The following is a 21,262-nucleotide window of genomic DNA, read 5'->3' as shown; positions in this document are numbered from 1 at the left end:
TCTAAGGGGATTAAAAACAAATATGTTCGTATTGATTAATCTGAAAGGAGCTACAATATCTCTTTCAAGAGTTGGGGCTCCTCAGTGAGAGTCTTATTCAGAAACTGGAAAGCTGGTTGGAACAATAGTGAATCTTTCCAGAATTTGTGAGACACTGTGTAAAACCATCTAGGAAGTATTTTAAAGCCATCCACACAACTGTAGGCATCTTGCTTCAGTAAGGTCAGTGTTTATGACTCAGAAAGACTGTCCAAAGTGAGCTTCCTTATACAGAAGTACAGCACATACTCTGGCCTTTTGGGGGACTCTTTTCTGGAGAGATGTGAAAAAAGATGAGCATTTTAGATAACATGGGTCCAGTTAGGTCTGGCATCAAGAATACACAGCATTCCAGAGTAAGATCACCATGCTAACAGTCAGCCACACTGGTGGTATTGTGAGGGTGTGCAGTTGCTTAATCACCTCATGACAAGACAACTTGCCATAACTGCAGGCAGGAATTCAGCTCTGTGTCAGCAAAGTCTTCAGGAGAACCTCTGGTTATCTTCCCAAGAGCTGAAGCTGAAATATTGGTAGGTATCGTAATGCAGCAAGATTATGGACTAAAACAGAAAGGCAACTTTACTGTATATCAGAATGTCTGAAAAATAAACGTTTTGGAGATACCTAGTCATAGTCCAGACATATTGAAAACCCAACCAAGATGCTGTAACAAGACTTGGTATTTGAAAACCTCCCCATGTTTCTGAGTTCAGGCAGTTCTGCAAGTCAGTGTTGGGCTAACATTCCTCCATAGTGCCGTGAAAGCTAATATTGGATGGATGGAAGTGTTTGGTAGCAGTCATCGTGGCTAAAGGTTCAGCAATCACATATTAAGTGCAAGGAGACTATTACTTGTTCATTAAGTGCCAGTTCATGTTGAATAACCTTGTTCATTAGATCAAATAAAATAGTTTAAGAAATGTGTTATTTGTCCACTTGGGAGTCCTTTATTTAATACAATATTAGATTTTAGATCCATCCATCCATCCATTATCCAACCCGCTATATCCTAACTACAGGGTCACGGGGATCTGCAGGAGCCAATCCCAGCCAACACAGGGCACAAGGCAGGAAACAAACCCCAGGCAAGGCGCCAGCCCACCACAGTAGATTTTAGATGGTGACGTTAAAATATTCTGTGTCAAACATTTGCAGTTATAGAGGGACAGCTTTGTTTTTCACTTAACTGTAAGTGTTGCAAAGTAAGAATGACTAGTTCTACAATGCACACTGTAAAGGTTTGTGAATACAAATGTTTGATAGATAGAGGAAAAAGACAGTAAGATGAAGGACAGAAAGCCATAATTAAGTAAAGAGGCAGAAAAAAAGGGAAAGTCAGCAGTTGAACAATGTTGGAAAATTCCAAAGCAGAATAAGCTGATCCCCTTTTTTTGATATGATATACAAGTTCTTTGTAAGTCCCAGAGAGGAAATTGTCTTTTTGTAAGACCTTTGGGGCTCAGAGTGCAGAGTCAGCCAATGCACAGTGCCCCAGAGCAGTTTTCAAGTTAAGGACTTGCTCAAGGGCCCAATGGAGTTGGATCCCTTCTGGCAGTAATTGGATTTGAAACAGCAGCCTTCCAGATACCAGCACAGATCCTTAGCCTCAGAGCCTCCACTTTCTTTATTGTTCTTATTTTAAGGCTTTCAACATTTTAGTGGTTTTACCCTACAGACTACTGCTACACCCAAATTGTGGCCCACATATTTTTCAGCACAACTTCTTTATAAAAATATTAGGGGGGCTTCAAACACACAAGTCTGTCATATTTTCATTTCATTCCATTCCTTGGAATATTTTATAGTTGTATTACATTTATGCCACGGAGCTGTGTGATGTTACAGTTATATCTCTAAATCTAATTCGATTGAGAAAAAACAGACCCAAAACTGAAGATGTCTGTGGATGTGACTACAGCTATCGCACAAATCGTATCATCAACATTAAAAAAACACCAATGCAGTAACACATATCTTTCTGAAACATAAATTACTGTATTTCTTATTTTAAAAGGCTGGTTTTCATTTATGTTCTCAGAGATTATTTCTGTTGCCATCTTTAAAAATAGGTTCCATTCCTGGCTGGTGCCTGTCTGGCTGAGAAGTTAGGTGCCAGCCTACTCAGCTACTACGGTATTGAATTGGATTTGCCAAGATGGACTTGTTTAAAGTAAACTCAGTCAAAACACCTGAAGCATTCATTTTTAAATGCAGCAAATGATCTGTAGTTTCCTGAAACTCGAGGATCTGCTGCTCCTACTTGCTTCACTTAGCCTTTTTTTCATCTTGGATGTTCCATGTTCTCCTAGTGATTTGACATCCAAGTGTGTGGAAGACAGTTTGGATATTTGGAGTCCACATTTGTTGTGTGCCCTATTCATTGTTCAGTGATTCATAAAATGAATGAAAAGGTTACAACACTCCAAATCCAAACTGGTGTTATTTGACCTCAGGCATTTTCCAATTCTACTTTGTCAGTAGACATTACTCTATAAATTGCTTGTCTCATTGATAAGGAGAGGAGAGGATGGAAAGTTACTTGCACCAAGTATGTTAGTTGATCTGATGGCTGGCAAAACTGACATCTTACAGCTAAACTGTCTTTGTGTAAATTGCTGACAGGAATTGCAAGATAAAAAAACATGGAATAAGTACTTACTAAAGTTATACCTTACGTCCCTTAACTCGGTGCCAATAAGGTTGCTATACAATCTATAGGGAGCTAAAGTGTCAGGCACGTGCCATCCTGACATAAATAACGGCTCCTGCGGCACTGCCTCTGAGTGCCAGGCCTCCTCAAAGAAAAGCCGAGTTGTCCAACTGTACCATCAGTTGTGTGGAATCCAGACAAACAAGTTAATGGTACAAATGATCTAACAAAACTTTAATTCAAAATATAGAGAGCAATTTAATACACAGAAAAAGTAAAAGAGACACAAATCAAAAACAGAAATGCAAACTAATATCAATTCATTCTGAAAAAGTTTAAAATCCTAAGAATAGAACAGTCAAAAACATTCTAAATGAAGGGGGACACAAAGAAGTGGCTGTCACAAAGACAAGAATGCAAATGTTCTTGTGAAGTCACTATCCTAGAACTCTGTCCCCTCCATCATGTGGCTTACCTATTAAATATGCCAAGAAACAGGCCCCAGACAGGAGGGCCTTGGGGTAAAAACTGAAAGACCCAGGAGCAGGGCCTTGGCCCATTCTTGACAGGGACAGCCAACAGAAAATGACATGAATTGAGGAATTAGGGACAGAACTCAAACCCGGTTCTGACAAAGGCTTGTCCCAAACCCAAATACATCTGCCATATTTTAGTCTTTTAGAGATATTGAATCTTATTTTAATTGTGCGCATGTAGTTCCAGCACAGTTTCTTTCTATCGTCAGATACGTTGCTTAGCTTTGTCCTGTTCACCACATTTTTAAGCCAAGCAGGAACAGGTAAAAGCCAGAGGCCATCCTGGATAATAAAAAGAGTTCATCACACAAATCTCCATACTTATACTGATCGACCAATCCTTCCAGCAACAAGATATAAAGTTATGTATGCAGTGTAGGTTATCTGCCAACTGTATATAATGTGGATTGCTGACTATGTGTTCCTATTTTTATAAAATTACACACATCTGTCATTTTAAGCTTACATGAATCATGCCAACACAATTGCTCATTCTTCTCTCATACTTGAAATGTCTTCTTCAATGACTAGAGACTGTTGTATAGTATTGAAAAAGTCTGCTTACCCAAGGGGTACCAAAGATAGGAGAGGATTTGCAGTAATTCTGCTAAAAGCTGGATTTGGACAGATGTTGTCATTGTTAATAAATCTTCCCAATACCATCCATTGTTGAATCTGCTTAGTATAGTTTTTGGTCTCTCGGACTGATCACATCAGTATCAAACACAAGGAAAAGTATCAACCCTGGAAAGTCCATTATTGGGCACAACTATTTTATATCAATAAAATCAATCCAAAACGCACAGCTTTGAGGGAGAGGGAAAACTGTTGTACCTGATAAGAACTCAGGACTCTAGGGCAACGAAGCAGCAAGACTAACTAGTGTGGCACCCAGTTCACACAAGAGAATATTTGTATAGTAAAGTACAACAAAGCTAGAAAAATTAAAATAAATACAAGAGAATATGTGCTACAAAATGATCAGATTTACTATCCATCCATTCATTTGCTGAACCTGTTTCACCAGTGAAGGGTCTTGGGTATCTGGAGCTATCTCAGCAGCAAGAAAGATCTAATGCCGGTTGTGGCACTCGTCCATTGCAGTGCACACACACACTGAAACATATGCTAAAATCTCAAACTGTCGTGACCGAGTATATAAACTGGTATTGCACATATCACCTTAAGCCTTACAAGACACTAATCACCTAACGGGGCTCTTTTCAGTTCTCAGTTTGGCATTATGCTGTTTATATTTTTATAGGGTCATTAATGTCACGAATACATAGTGCAGTGAAATTCTTACTTGTATGTGCTAATCAACAGGTGACACATTGCCACTGTCACAAATAGTCAGTATAAAAGCCTTACCTTGAAACATCTGCCTCCCTGACCTGAAAAATCTCCAAACACAGTTTACAACACTATCTACCATTAAAGGATATATTATTTTAGCAGCTGCGGTGGGCTGGCGCCCTGCCCGGGGTTTGTTTCCTGCCTTGCGTCCTGTGTTGGCTGGGATTGGCTCCAGCAGACCCCTGTGACCCTGATGATTGATGGATGGATGGATTATTTTAGCAGTTTTTGAAAAATGATCACAAACTAGGATGTTCATTGAGATTAACAAAGAGCTGTTGTATGCTGAAAATGTATTACATTCTTCTTTCTAAATGTCATTTTCTCTAATGTTATGTAATATACAGTAGATCATTGTTCACTACTGAACAATCTGAAAAGCATGTTTTAATCAATAAGCATCTAATCACCAAAGTATTGCTTTTAATTATATTTTAACACTTCATTCATTGTGCACACACTAACGACCTCCAATTGGAAATGCTTCTTTCTCTTCTTTCACCAAGTTTTCTTCTGTCTTCCCATTCCATTTTGAATGTTTTTCAGTGTTTGTGAATCATTTTCCACAGTTCTCTGCTTTTCTACTGTTTGGCCATATTCAGGAATTTTTTTTGATGAAGAAAGGCACCAATCTGAAATTGAACAGTTTTATTTCGGGTTCCGGTGTCTAAAGGTTAAGGGGACTGCTTTGCCTGAGTAAACTGTTTAAGAGGAATGATAAAGACAAAGCAAAGCTCATTAGAGTATATGATGAAGAAGAAAGGAAGGTGACAAGAGCTACATGAGAAAATAGGAGAGAAGGAAAGGGGCAAAACAGCTACAGATTTTCACAACAGGCGTCAGGTGTTGTTTTGGCAGCATTCCCATGGCCAGACAGGGTATTTTTTAAAAGAGCAAATTACACTTTAGGACTGTATGAACAGAAAATAAAAATACTCTTTTCATTATGTGTTAAATACATTTTATATAACAGATTCCTGGCATTGTAATGGCTGCTGTCAAAGTCTCTGCTCATCCTGATCTGTTCTATAAATTTGGCTCTGTTTACCACAAAACTTTAAAATTAATTTTGGTACAGCAAAAAACAAGCTTTGTGGACAGAGAGTTGAACAGCACTTTGTAGAAATAAACCAGCACCCTTATTCAATCATTTCCTTGGCAGGCCTTTTTGAGCAAATGAAAAAAAAAATGTTTTTGAACAAATACAGAAAATCTTATATTGTATTTTCACATTTGCCTTTATTTTGCCGGATTATATTATTTACAAGTACTATATGGAAATGAATTTGGGAAATTTACCTGAAAAGTGGCAACAGTGAGCATTCCTAGACAACCAAAAATGCCAACTATCAGTGTTATTGTATTCAGTATGCGGTGACAGCATGACATTTGGTCATTTGTCTTCTCAAGTATCTTGTATCTTGTATACATTGTAGCCACTCCTGAGGAAATAAATGAGGAAAGAAAAATGTGATTAATCATTCACAGAAAGCAGTATATAGACTATGATAAGAAAGGTGGTAAAGCCCTTAAACTTCATGCTTGTGATATTCTAAAAAAAGGGAACTACAAGATAATAGCTTGAATTTTTGGTTACAAATACATGACACTCTAACACAGATGTTATGTTGATCCTGGTATGCAATTTCAAAAAGAAGTATGTTTTAAGCAACAAAAAAAAAATTAACACAGTCAAATAATGAGTAAATGGCTTATTTGGATAAAATCAAAGTTACTTGGGGGAAAAACTGCCAGGAGACTGTGCTACTTGATGGCCACAGCAGTCTGAGGATGACCACTGAGCCTACAGCAGATTTATGACATAAAGAGAACACTCAAGAGGTTTTTTCTTCCTCAAGGTTGAGAGTATGCTCAGCTTAGCAACAGTTTAGGAGCAGTGTGTCCGATTTCTAATGCTTGTCAGTTGTGAGGGATGCCTGGCATCCTTGCCCAGCCAGGACACCCTCAACCTGGAAGGACAGGGGGAGAGAGCTTACACTGGGCTTTGTCTCCTCCAGGATACTAGATGGCAGCCAACTCAGGCTGGGATCCCTGCATGGGTGCCCACAAGGCATGCCAGGTATTATAGTTCCAGGGGGTACACCAGGGGGAACTGTGGGATTCAAAAGTCCCTACTCCATTGGGCTGCAACCAGAAGCGCTTCAGAACCACAGTTTCATATCATCGGAAGCACTCGCGAGGATTGGATAAAAAGGGCTGCCTGCCACAAGTCAAGGAGCCAGAGTCGGGAGAAAGGAGGACAAAGCTTGCCGGGAGTAGCAGAGGCAGACAGGAAGAGAGAAAGACAGAAGTAGACAAAGTATTTCTGTGTGCTGTGCTTTTGTAATGTACTTTATTGTTGAGGGAAACACTTCAGGGTAAAGTTTCCCAAATAAAAGCCTGTTGGTGCTGCACTTGTGGCTGTGCCTGACTGTGCCAGGTGTTTGGGGAGCTGGAGCGCCCCCTGGTGGCCACACAGTGTATTATTTAGGTGATGTGTTACAACACACCTCTACAGAAAGAGGTCTACAATCTCAGTCTTGGAGGGCTTTGATAGTTGAAGACTATTAGCTCCTGCCAATTTTGACATTATAAGTCCGTTCTCGCTGCTAAGCTAATGGCTTACGTCCCTTAACTTCAGTGCTAATAAGGTTGCTATACAATCTATAGGGAGCTAAAGTGTCAGGCACGTGCCATCCTGACATAAATAACAGCTCCTGCGGCACTGCCTCTGAGTGCCAGGCCTCCTCAAAGAAAAGCCGAGTTATCCAACTGTACCATCAGTTGTGTGGAATCCAGACAAACAAGTTAATGGTACAAGTGATCTAACAAATCTTTAATCCAAAATACAGAGAGCAATTTAATACACAGAAAAAGTAAAAGAGACACAAATCAAAAACAGAAATGCAAACTAATATCAATTCATTCTGAAAAAGTTTAAAATCCTAAGAATAGAACAGTCAAAAACATTCTAAATGAAGGGGGACACAAAGAAGTGGCTGTCACAAAGACAAGAATGCAAATGTTCTTGTGAAGTCACTATCCTAGAACTCTGTCCCCTCCATCATGTGGCTTACCCATTAAATATGCCATAAATAAGTTTAACTGTAGGCCTCTTTAGTGCTCTTGCTTGATTTATGTGGCTGTTTTATAAGTGTGACTTGCTCACCAACAGTCATATGACATTTTGAGTCGTCATTCTCTACCTATAAAGAGGTATGTCAAAGTTTCTGAATATTTGAAAATAATCCTAGTGTGACAGCTATTTCAAATCTGATAAGGTAGTTAAAACTTTATGCATATTTATTTTTTATCATGTGTTAATGTTTTAAGTATTTTTGTGTTTCTCTCTTTTTTTTTGCCATATTCTCTCTTGTCACCTGGTCCACAGACATTTTGCCAAATTTGTGACCTGCCATTTTCACATTCCACAAATTGCCTGTCTGCTGTACTGGGTTCTCCTGTGTCTGTAGCTCAGTCAACAGCATCTGGCACGCGCCTGAGAGTGAGAGATAAACTGCAGATTGTCAGTCTGCCAGCTTTACATATTCAGGCACAAACATGCTAGATCAACGGAAAATGATTAGTTAAAATGACAAAATATTTTTAGAAGCTATGGGTAAAAACAGAGATCACTGAGGAAGTCTGCACAAAAACATTACATTTCAAAAATTAGAAGAATCCATGTAACTATTTAGTTTCTGATGTAACAACATAAACACCATCAACAGCAGTTAAACCTGGTATTAAAGGACATTTACAACAAATCAGAATATGACCTTTTCAGTGCTTCGTACCACCTTTATTCATTCATTCATACTTAGCGTATGCTTTATTACTCACCTAAAATGGCTGCAAATGTAATCAAAAGGCTAAAGATTTGACTTTCTGGAACCTGTACTCCTGTGTCACTGAGAAATAAAAATAAAAGCAGAAATCCTTACACAGATGCATTATTTTTGTATAAAATGGTCAACATATTAACATAGGCATTAAGTACTATGTAATATTAAATCATCAAAGATATAAAAACTGCATTTAACATCTACTATATAATAAAACACTAAGGTCCTTTTGTCCAGTTCTCCTGAGCAATCTGATTGGTCAGTTTGGCTTTGGTGTGATTGGTTGGTTTGGCTTTGATGGCACAACAAAGAGGGAGTACATATGAGGCAAGCTGAGAGAGTCACATCAAAAATGGCAAGTACAAAACTGGGCAGAAAGCAAGAAAGCGCCTTGAAAATAATGACAGTGTCTTAGAAGCAGATTTTATGGGAGCATGATCGAGAGAGAGGCAGTCCCGGTTAAGAGACGTTCATACACGTAGTACAAGATAGCAAATATTTTTTTTTATTCTATTAACTGTCTTCAACAGGTACAATGGTTGGTATAATATAAAATCAAAAGGTACAAAGGAAGCCACTCCATTAAAAAAGGGTAGAGACAAAGATTATTTAACAATACCTCCAGGCAAAACAGTGGAAAACTGAAATAAATCAATATCTCTGTGGCTGTGGTCATAAAGAGTTGTTTCTTACTCAGAATCCTGGGCTTGGGAACTGCGTGGAGTTTATATGTTCTCCCTCATTCCAAAAACACGCCGATTCGGTTAATTGTAAACTCTAAACTGGCTCACTATGACTGTGTATATATGTAAACAACAATGCACCCTGTCCAGAGCTGGTTCCCAACTTCAGGTGAAAGATGCTCTGCCTTGGGCTTGTTCTCAACTTGTACCCAAAGCTGCTGGGACACACTCAAGCTGTGTGTGACCTTGAAATGGATAACAAGTTAAAAACTGATGGATGGCTTAACATAATATAGTCGTTTGATGTTTTGTTTTTGCAAAGAAATTCAAAAGTTACAACATTTGCTATAACATTAACTGTAAGACCGATCACTGTCAAAGGGCCAAACACACACTCCAGGTCCTCACAAAAACAGCAGAGGCACTACCACCCCATTAGTATTAACATGACTCAGGTGGAGAGAGTGGACGGTTTCAAATACCTTGCTGTCCATATCACAGTAGATCTGACCTGGCCCAAGCACATTGTCATCTTGGTGTCTTGATGTAAAAAGCAAGACAATGTCTTTACTACCTCAGATGCCTCAGACACTTTAGGCTGCCCTCTCAGATACTAAAGAATTTTTACATGTCAGCCATCAAAAGCATCTTCACAATGAGGTTTTACCACCTGGTTTGGGAACAGAATGCAGTAAGGTCACAAAGTTCTGCAGACTGGTGTGGTTAGCTGTACGTCACTGGATGTGCAGTCTCTAACTTCCAGGTCACCTACACCAAGCAATGTTGGAACAGGACAATGAAATTATTAGAGTTATGCCATCCTGACGACGGCCTCTTCTCTATATGGCAGTCAGGTAAATGGTAATACTGCCTGAGGACCAGTTCAGGGAGGCTGAAGAGGAGCTCTTTCTCAGAATCTATCCACATCTTGAAATGGAAAGTGTCTAGAACTCCATGTTGCCCTACGGTTGATTCTCTTATTTAAGTTGTTGTTATTTATTTATTGTTTATTTGTCACATGTTATTGAAATTATGGTGTAATGCATACTATTACATTTATTTAACATAGTGATTTCTTTGACACACTATTTGTAAAGTCCTCTGCTATTGTTTTTTGTCCTTTTGTAATCTTCCTTATTCTTCTTTAGTACAAAGTCTTGGAGTTCAGCAACTAAGCATTTCACTGCATGTTGTACTATGTGTATAATTGTATGTGACAATAACATTTGATTTGATTTGGCCTTAATTAACAATAAATACAAATTAATCTTAATAATTTGTTAATTAAACAATTAATAGTCAAAAAGACACAGTTTAGAAAACATGACAAAAATAAGTGGCAGCAAAAAATGAAAAAGAACCAACACTAGAAAATACTAAACAGATAACTGTCAGGAAAGGAACTAAAATGACTGGTAAAATTAAGAGAATAAAAAAAAATCCCAAAAAGCTATAATCTCCTAAATAAAAAATAAGCCCAAACCACTAAATCAGAACATGTAAAACACCAAGCTCCAAAATCATAATCCTGCATCCATAAAGAGTTTGAAGCTAAAATCCTAAAGAGAGAGTCAAGGTAATCAGAATCCAAAATAGGCCCTTAAGCCAAAAGATTAATATAAGAGGACAAAAACCATGAAAAACATTAAAAAACTTAGAAAACCACTTGACTCAGAAGTGACTTGAAGGAATGCCTCAGTCCTGTTTATATGCAGTGCCCCTCTTACGCTTGCTTGGTAGTTCTTTAAATTACTGAGCTGTAATATAGCTTAAGACACCTGACCAGAGTACTCATCCTCATAGGTTCCGGCCTAATTTGCCAAAACAGAAAACAATTAACCAAATCAAAAACTAATGAGAAACTTATTCAAAAAAAGAAGACCTCCTTAAAGCAGACAAAATAAAGAAGCCATGGGTGGAGCCCAGACTGAAATATGACAGCTGTGAAATTAACCTAGTGAGTTATTCAGTTATAACAGCTGAAACAACAAAAACTAGGACAAGATATGAATGTCAGAAAATTTAAAGGAATAGTTTTTGAATGAAATACGGTAGTCATTTTTCATGAGGCAATAAGTGAGTGATGGAGAAATGTAATTAATATTAGTGATATGTGAACTTGAAAGTACAGTAATGCAAAAACGTATAGCTGTGTAATGTTCTACATTAAAGAAACATAACCCAATTGTTTTGGCTTATCTGTTATAGTTTTGTTCAATGTTAATGAGAATGTATGTCAGCTCTATCCGTACATCTATACATCCTTTTTCAATTCTGCTTAAATCAAATATAGAGCATAATGAAGGAAAAGAGCATACTCTGGAAGCATTGCGTGAAACACAGAAACCAAACCTGAGTTGGCACAATCATACATAAGCCTGTACTCATTTACAAACCAGGCAAATTAAGATTGTCCAATTAATGTGGTTGTCTTTGACATTGGCATTTTTGGCCAGAAAATTCAGGAGGGGGGACTATCTGTCTGTAGACTGTAACAAGGGGCGGGGCCATTTGGAGAAGCCAGATATAAAAGAAGTCATGTGGAGAGTTTGTGTGCTTGTTTGGTTTTATTTGTGTGTGTGAGGGAGACAGCAACAGTGAAAGTGAAAGGGGGAGTGTAAGCAAAAGACACGATCAAGTACTTAAAGAGCATACTTTTTGACTCTTTCAATATCTTTGCCTTTGACTAACACCACTGAACTGTGTATATTAGGAAGTATCCTGGCTTGGATCAGCTCACATAGTCAGAGAAAGTGGGTGCAGATAATGATACCTCGCAGGCACAATAAGATAAGTGGAGAAGTGGGGAGTAAGATTCCCCAGGAACAATATATTGTTCTTTATTTTAATAAAATTTCAATTTTTTTTCTAAAGAACACGCCAGACATTTACACTTCAATTCTGCGCAAACTCAAAGAGCTGGTCCATGCATGTGACGTTTGCATCTCTTTTTTTCAGTACACACGGAAGCAAAAACTATTTAAGAGAACAAAGACAAGATGCATTCACATGCAGTATGAGGGTCCAGCCCAGAGTGTACACCATGAGCTCCTCATGGTTTACGTATGTTAGTTGGTGTGTAAATGTGTGGGCAAGGAATGGACAAGGTAGAAAACATATCATTGCCACTCTATTGAATCAGGCATGGAAGAATGAAGTGGCTACCAGCATCAGTGATGATAAAATGTCATCCAAATAATGTCATAAAAACACACAAAATAAAAACTATACTAACATATTATTTTGTGATATAGTACCACCACCAAAAGATAGTATTAAAAATGTAGTCCAAGAAATCCTATTGTACTTAAATAATGAACATGATTCATGGTAATGTTGATGATACTTTTCCAATGCAGTGAGATGTAGAATGAAATATTCATGTACCCTTTAAACTGCATTACAGGAAATTGCAGCAATGCATGTTTGAAAGGGCCTATCCTTCAAGCCCTAGGGCTCAAATGAAAAGGCTGCTGCACATGTATACATGTCAATGTCAAATTTATTTATATAGCACATTTAAAACAACATAGGAATGTTGTGGACAAAGTGCATTACAATAATAGAATTAAAGAAAAACATACAATTAACATGAATAACATAAATAGAAATAAAATAAATGAACATAAATAAAATCTACTGTATACTAATAAAAGGCAAAGCCCTCATTGACTATCTGACTGACTGACTCACTCATCATTAATTCTCCAACTTCCCGTGTAGTTAGAAGGCTGAAATTTGGCAGGCTCATTCCTTACAGCTTACTTACAAAATTTAAGCAGGTTTCATTTCGAAATTCTATGCGTAACGGTCATAACGGTCGACAACGTCCACCATGTTAAACTTTCTTATTTATGGCCCCATCTTCACGAAATTTGGTACGTAGGTTACCAACGCTAACTGAATCCTACTTACGTACATATATACGTCCATAGCCTGCAGCTCGGTCGCCGTGTGAGGTGGCGTTGGGACCACATCCCCACGCCTCCCATGTTGTTGGCTGCCTGCCTATATAAGGCCGTCCGTCGCTCCGGTCTCTACATTCCCTTCCTTGCTTCGCCACGGTATTCACGTCTCCCTGATGATAGCTGCAGCCTTTTTATTTAATCCACGGCTTCTCTGCTGTTTTATTGTTCATTTATTACGATTATAGTTATTGTGTAGGTATTTTAGACTTAGTTTACATTGTTCACGTACCCCCATTAACATGTCTATCGAGGTGATCACCATCAATCAAAGAAATGTCACTTACCGAGCGGTTTCCATGCCCGGAGATGGCACCAGCATTTTCCATTCTCTCTGTTACATATTGCACGGCCATATCAGGCTCACTCTTGATATCCGGAGGAACATTGTGTCTTATGTATTGAATGACTGGGACAGGTTCAAGGTGTGGACTGATGACGGTACAGGAGATAATTATACTACACAGGAGCACTATAAGAGTGAAATGCTTAAGTCCTTCACCTATGCATCTGCATGTGAGTTGATGGCTGCCGCTGAATTGTTCGGTTGTTGCTTTCAAGTGTACCGAAATGGCCAAATATTTTACACCTTTGGACAACCGCCAATGCTTCTTAAACATCTCAGATTGACAGGTGACGATTTGAGTAGTGGACACTTTAATGTTTATGAATGTTTCAACTCTCAAAAGCTGGATGTGAAGTTATCGATGAAACCGGTTATATACTTACAACGTTTGACAGATGCCGAATGTCACTTCAACAAGTCCTGCAAATATTGTCGTAATTGAAACAAACCATTAAACTCGAAATCGATTATGACAGCAGCAATCCAAGCTGTGAGATTTGAGACAAGATTACTGTTCACATGGCCAACTGTACGTTGCATGCTCAAAAGTAAGATCAGCGCACAGCTTGGTCATATTACAACCGGAGGGCCGAACTCACAATGTGGCAGACAAAGTGATCCTTAACAAATAATTATTGGTATATTTTCCATCAGTTTAAAAAGGTTTACTTTTGTTCTTAATAAAAATTTTAAGGCAGTACTTCGCTAGTAAATAATAAATAGAAGTAAATGTTATATAATCACAATGAGGAAAACCATAAGTATTACTGAAGGTCACAGAATGCAAGTGAATAGAAATGAGTCTTTAATCTTGTTTTGAACAGTTCAATCTTAGACGACTCCTTTATGTGATGAGGTAAAGAGTTCCACAGGCGAGGAGCAGCAGCTCCAAAAGCTCTGTCCTCCTTAGTTTTACATTTGGTACGAGGGACAACAAGAGACAACTGACCAGAAGATCTAAGCACTCTGGATGGCTGGTGTAAAACACACAGTTCAGATAAATAGGCAGGAGCAAGACCATGTAAAGATTTAAAAACTAGCAAAAAGATTTTAAAATCAATTCGAAAAGTGACAGGCAGCGAGTATAAAGAAGCTAATATTGAAGAAACAGAGTCATACTTTCTTGCCCCAACCAGAAAGCAAGCAGCATTTCACTTCAGAATTTCAATGCTAAATAAAGAGTCCATAAAGAGTTCCATTTTCTAGCATGCTGATGATACCATGCTGATATGATGCATATCTGGAGAAGATGAAAGCCATTATTTAAATCAAGTGGACTGTTTGGTAAATTTGTGCAATAAGGACCATTTTACTGTGAATGTCAAAAAAGAAATGATATTTATCTTTAACAGGCAGAAACTGGCATGTTCACCCATCATTATTCTGGGGAGGAAACAGAAATAAAATTCTGCCAGGGTTCCTCCCATGGCTAGAATTTGTTTAATGTCTTCTTTGTTCTGTTTTAACTTTTTTTGTTTTAATTTAAGTTCTGTTTATTTGCATTATTAAATATATTTGATTTTGTGTTTGTATGTCTCAGTTACATTACTTGTGTTTTGTGGGGCCACCTGCCCATTACTACAAGGGATACCCTCAGCCCACTAAAGTTGGAGTCAAACCGCAGTTCCTTCGAATGTACTCAGGAATAGGCGAGTGTTTTATTGTGATTATTTCTGTGGTTTTTGTGATTTCTGGAATTTTAACCTTTTTGCTTTCTTTTTTTTGACTTTGCCATTGGATTAGAACATTAGAACAATCTAGATGAGAATGGGCCATTCAGTCCAACAAAGCTTGCTAGTCCTATCCATTTAATTCTTTAAAAAAAAATCAAGTCTAGTTTTGAAAGTTCCTAAAGTCTTACAGTCTACCACACAACTTGGTAGCTTATTCCAAGTGTCTATGTAAAGAAAAATATCCAACTGTTTGTGCGAAATTTACCCTTACGTTTCCAACTCTGTCCCCATGTTCTTGATGAGCTCATTTTAAAGTAACAGTCTCAATCCACTGTACTAAGTCTCTTCATAATTTTAAACACTTCAATCATGCCACCTCTTAATCTTCTTTTGCTTAAAATGAAAAGGCTCAGCTTTTTAAATCTTTCCTCATAACTCATCCCCTGTAGCCCTGGAATGAGCCTAGTCTCTCTTCTTTGGATGTTTTCTAATGCTGTTATCTTCTTTTTGTAGTCTGGAGACCAAAACTGCACACAGTACAACAGATGAGGCCTCACCAGTGCGTTGGAAAGTGGTGAACACCACTCTTAAGGGGCTGTGTTAAAAAATGCTTTAGTTGCCTCACATTTGTATGTAATCTTTTTGTTCAACCCACTGAATTAAAGTTGAAAGTCTGCACTTCAACTGCATCTGAGTTGTTTCATTTAAAATTCACTGTGGTAATGTACAGAACCAAAATTAGAAAAAAGTTTTCTCTGTCCAAATATTTATGGACCTAACTGTACATTGCTTTACACATTTAAATTGTAATCTAAAAGCACCAATAATTATTTTAATGTTGAATCAAGTTTTAATATCCCTTAATTTAGTGATATGCTTTTATCTGTTCTAAAATAAAATAAATTATTGGTATGAAACTGGCAGTAAAGTTTTTGTTTTTAATGAAGTTCACTATCTACACTCAAAGTTCACAATCAAAAGGCATACCATGTTTCTTGTGTTTATAGACAGACTTTTTTTTATATTACTGTTAAAAAAAATTTGTGCTCCTTCTTTGTCTGCTTCATTTTCTTTACCCACTAATGGTCTCCATTATATTAGTGACATCATCTCAGTCACTGCATTAAAACCTGCATGCTCTATAAGTATTAGAATACCCTATCCACTTCAACAAACCAGCTTTTACCTTTCATCTTTGTGAATTTTATCTGCAACAGCTGGTAACAACTGATACTATCCTGCCTCACATACATTCACAAACCTTCCACTCCGGGATCTCTACACAGCGTAGACATTATGAGTGCTTTTACTGTCTAAAGGCTTTGAGACCGCTGTTTGTGTTACACACAGTGTCCCTTGTCTACCATGCTGTTTTCTTCAGGATGTTCTATTATAATATTGTCGTGATTGTGAGTATTGTGTTTGTCACATGAAGACACCTGCAAGGAAGTAAAGTTTTCTTTTATCTATAAAAGAGTTCCAAATTGGTAAATAGTCCATTGCAAACAGAGAGAAATTATGTAAACAGCAAAAGAAGACACAGTAAATAAGAAAACATGAGAAAACGACATTGGTTATTTCCCAAGAACAAAAATCACAGAGAGTATAGAGAGAGTATAACTAAAAGAATTCTCACAAACAGAAACAATGAGAACCAACGGAACATCAAAAGAGGAAGTGAAGTACATTAAAGCAATTGATAGACAAAATCTGCAAAATTCTTTGTAAACACTGTACAGAACACAAGCAGACATTACTGATCTATATAGATTTAACACTGACGCCCAGGGCCAATAAGGCAACAACATTCAATCTGAAATCAAATCAAGTTAAAAAAACTTTAACATATAATTTCCAGTTCCAACTGTCCCTTCTAAATAATAAATAAATAAAAGTAGTAAAGGTAATGCTGTAACAGATTAATAGTAAATACCCTGCCTTTAGTATCTAATGTACCACTAGCTGTTGGGCAAACGATCAATAAACTATGTAGTGCATAGAAGTAAAGCATCTTCCAAGACAGCAATACATTTGTAATTGTAATTTATTTTGGGAATATTTTAGCTATATTTAGACTTGACTGTTACACGCTCATTCTAATATGTCATTGGAAATGCAATTTTGGATTGTTCGGTTCAGGTCTAAAAATAGACTTTTGAATTTTGATACATGCCACATTTTAAGGTCTGATATCAGTTTTGTCAGCATGCAGTTACTAGCAGGTATTTCTTTTTGCTTGCTATACACAATTTATTCACGGGTAAAATACTGAATATACTGTAGTGTGCTACAGTGCAAGAATGGGGCACAGTGTCCAGTTTTACCTTGTGGAGGCAGTGCTACTCACGTGCAATGAGAGGGAAGACAGCACTATATATGTGAGAATTCATAAAATGATTGAATTAGTGCTATTTATCTAATGGTAGCTCCACACATTTCTGAATACACTTACCACAACATTTGCATGGGTTTATATAGGTTATTAGGTTTATAGGGTCATTATTGTTACATGTACATTCTCTCAGCTGAAGTGAAATTAGTTCATTGTATTACCAAAAATTTAAGAAACTGTATTACAGTGGTGTGAAAAACTATTTGTCCCCTTCCTGATTTCTTATTCTTTTGCATGTTTGTCACACAAAATGTTTCTGATCATCAAACACATTTAACCATTAGTCAAATATAACACAAGTAAACACAAAATGCAGTTTTTAAATGATGTTTTTTATTATTTAGGAGAAAAAAAATCCAAACCTACATGACCCTGTGTGAAAAGTAATTGCCCCCTTGTTAAAAAATAACCTAACTGTGGTGTATCACACCTGAGTTCAATTTCCATAGCCACCCCCAGGCCTGATTACTGCCACACCTGTTTCAATCAAGAAATCACTTAAATAGGAGCTGCCTGACACAGAGAAGTAGACCAAAAGCACCTCAAAAGCTAGACATCATGCCAAGATCCAAAGAAATTCAGGAACAAATGAGAACAGAAGTAATTGAGATCTATCAGTCTGGTAAAGGTTATAAAGCCATTTCTAAAGCTTTGGGACTCCAGCGAACCACAGTGAGAGCCATTATCCACAAATGGCAAAAACATGGAACAGTGGTGAACCTTCCCAGGAGTGGCCGGCCGACCAAAATTACCCCAAGAGTGCAGAGACGACTCATCCGAGAGGTCACAAAAGACCCCAGGACAACGTCTAAAGAACTGCAGGCCTCACTTGCCTGAATTAAGGTCAGTGTTCACGACTCCACCATAAGAAAGAGACTGGGTAAAAACGGTCTGCATGGCAGATTTCCAAGACGCAAACCACTGTTAAGCAAAAAGAACATTAGGGATCATCTCAATTTTGCTAAGAAACATCTCAATGATTGCCAAGACTTTTGGGAAAATACCTTGTGGACTGATGAGACAAAAGTTGAACTTTTTGGAAGGCAAATGTCCCGTTACATCTGGCGTAAAAGGAACACAGCATTTCAGAAGAAGAACATCATACCAACAGTAAAATATGGTGGTGGTAGTGTGATGGTCTGGGGTTTTTTTGCTGCTTCAGGACCTGGAAGGCTTGCTGTGATAGATGGAACCATGAATTCTACTGTCTACCAAAAAATCCTGAAGGAGAATTTCCGGCCATCTGTTCGTCAACTCGAGCTGAAGCGATCTTGGGTGCCGCAACAGGACAATGACCCAAAACACACCAGCAAATCCACCTCTGAATGACTGAAGAAAAACAAAATGAAGACTTTGGAGTGGCTTAGTCAAAGTCCTGACCTGAATCCAATTGAGATGCTATGGCATGACCTTAAAAAGGCGGTTCATGCTAGAAAACCCTCAAATAAAGCAAAATTACAACAATTCTGCAAAGATGAATGGGCCAAAATTCCTCCAGAGCGCTGTAAAAGACTCATTGCAAGTTATCGCAAACGCTTGATTGCAGTTATTGCTGCTAAGGGTGGCCCAACCAGTTATTAGGTTCAGGGGGCAATTACTTTTTCACACAGGGCCATGTAGGTTTGGATTTTTTCTCCCTAAATAATAAAAACCATCATTTAAAAACTGCATTTTGTGTTTACTTGTGTTATATTTGACTAATGGTTAAATGTGTTTGATGATCAGAAACATTTTATGTGACAAACATGCAAAAGAATAAGAAATCAGGAAGGGGGCTAATAGTTTTTCACACCACTGTAAATCTGCTTGTTTAACTTAGAATTCCAGATGCATTCTTACCAGAATGTTTGAAAACAATCAGTAAATGATAAAAGAGTGAATATGTATCGACTATGTTAATTAATGTTGACTTATGTTTATTTTTTATTGTGTCTTCTATTTTTCTATTCTTCATTTTGTAAAGCACTTTGAGCTACATTTTTTGTATGAAAATGTGCTATATAAATAAATGTTGTTGTTGTTGTTGTTGATCATGTTCTCACTCCTATCCAATACTGACATCCATTTTTCACTTTGCATGCTTTGACCAAATAAACTGACATCACACCAGACCATCATAGTTGTTATTTTCATAAATGACAATGAATGAATCATTGTTAGCTTTACATGCGTTTCCAAACAAAAATGAGGCCCCGTTTTGTTGAGTCCCACTGAATGTAGTTGGATAAATAGGAAAGAACAGATAGATGCACTGTAATGCTGAAAAAGTCAACATGTGAGCAATATACAAGAACATGCTCAGAATAAAAACTGAATAGCATAGGTGGTGGTCTGGGAAAGAGAAAAGGGAAACACAAATGATAAACTCAATAAAAGGAAGTAGGTTTTATTATACAATGAACTGAGAAGTCACTTGACAGTCAGTGGAAAGAAAAATGCAGTAATTAAAAATTATTTGAGAAAAAAGTCAAAAAGATGTTATGTATTGTATGAAGGAATAGACACACAAAAACAAAATGCATTAGTGATAAAAAACAGAGTTTGAAACAAGAGCAGATTATACGGGTATGGAAGAAATAAAATGAAAACTCAAAGAAAAGAGAACAGGAAAAGAATAAATAGGTAATTGTAAAAGTTATTAAAAGAAAATGATGAGAAATGACCCAGCAGTTAAAGATATTTATTGCCACAGAACTCATAAAAGGGTTTGCTCTGAATAGCACAAAGGAGCCAAATCAGGCTACATAGCAAGCTACTATATGCAAAAAAAAAAGTTATATATATAATAGATTTATGCTTGCATTCTCAAGAAATATCAGGTCAAAATATATGTTACTGTTTGTCACTACTAGAATTTACAATATTAAGGTTGGAGAAAAGCTGGGGAAAGAGCAAAACAATATCTGTAATATGAAAAATCCAACGTTTGATCTGTATGTCTGTACACTTTTCACCAGAGAACTACTTAATGGATTTTGATTTTTAAAGTTTGTCCTGTTTCAGTACTACACAGGCAAAGTGACGGGGTACAGCCAGTCTGTAATATTAGATTTGTACAAATGAATATTAAAATTATATAAGGAACATCTGTTACGCATTTTGAACAAAGACTAAACTTTCAAACAAACATGTTAAGAAAATAAGGGTGACCAGTAGAATGACAGAAGTTCCTTGTTATTTTCTTCATACAATAGATTTTGTGAAAGTGGCTGTGAGAAAGGATCCAAGATTTCAGTTTTGGACCATTCTCAGGTGATGAAGAATGTTAGAACTTAATTGGATTAGGAAGTGGCCAAGACTTGTTTTCAGACTCTTGAATGCAGTGATTACTAGAGCAGATAAATATTACATGAAAATGAATGTGAATATGTAAAAATTAGGAAATGTCTTAGTCAAGGAAAAATAGGATGCAAGAAAATATCTATACAATATATGATGAACTGACAGCAATTAAGGCTTCTTATAGTGGTTTTCTCATTTTGGTTGGAGAAATACATTAAGAATGAGGTTTTAACTGCCAAGGTAAGTAAACCTCTTGACAAGGTTGATACTCTCTCCGCAAACAGACACACTGATGATGGCTGTGCCCAAGAGGTCATTAAAGGCCATGAAACCAAACTGTTCTGGTCGCTTTTCGGTGAGGAAGTGATCAAGGATCCTATTGAGGATGACCCTAGCAAGGATCTTACAGGGGACAGAGATCCTGTGTAATGCTTTTATTCCTCTGTAAGCAGGACGTGGGTCGCTAGACCACAGATGGTGTATCACTTGCTC

The 21,262-nt window shown here is 37.4% G+C and overlaps 1 protein-coding gene across 3 annotated transcripts in view; it reads right to left on the bottom strand.

Annotated features, from left to right (window-relative positions):
- The window catches only part of dram1 (DNA-damage regulated autophagy modulator 1), a 44,974-nt gene that overhangs the window by 11,767 nt on the left and 11,945 nt on the right, over positions 1–21,262 (bottom strand). For all 3 annotated transcript variants that reach the window (XM_039761705.1, XM_039761708.1, XM_039761707.1), the window contains exons 2-3: positions 8,428–8,495; positions 5,884–6,026 (exon numbers count right to left, since the gene is read on the bottom strand). In XM_039761705.1, the coding sequence (XP_039617639.1) occupies positions 5,884–6,026; positions 8,428–8,495 (211 nt within the window). The remainder of the gene's footprint in view (positions 1–5,883; positions 6,027–8,427; positions 8,496–21,262) is intronic.

Source organism: Polypterus senegalus, chromosome 8 (assembly GCF_016835505.1).
Source record: "Polypterus senegalus isolate Bchr_013 chromosome 8, ASM1683550v1, whole genome shotgun sequence".
Lineage (NCBI taxonomy): Eukaryota > Metazoa > Chordata > Cladistia > Polypteriformes > Polypteridae > Polypterus > Polypterus senegalus.
The sequence above is the reverse complement of the archived record's forward strand: the minus strand, read 5'-3'. Positions and strand labels throughout refer to the sequence as shown.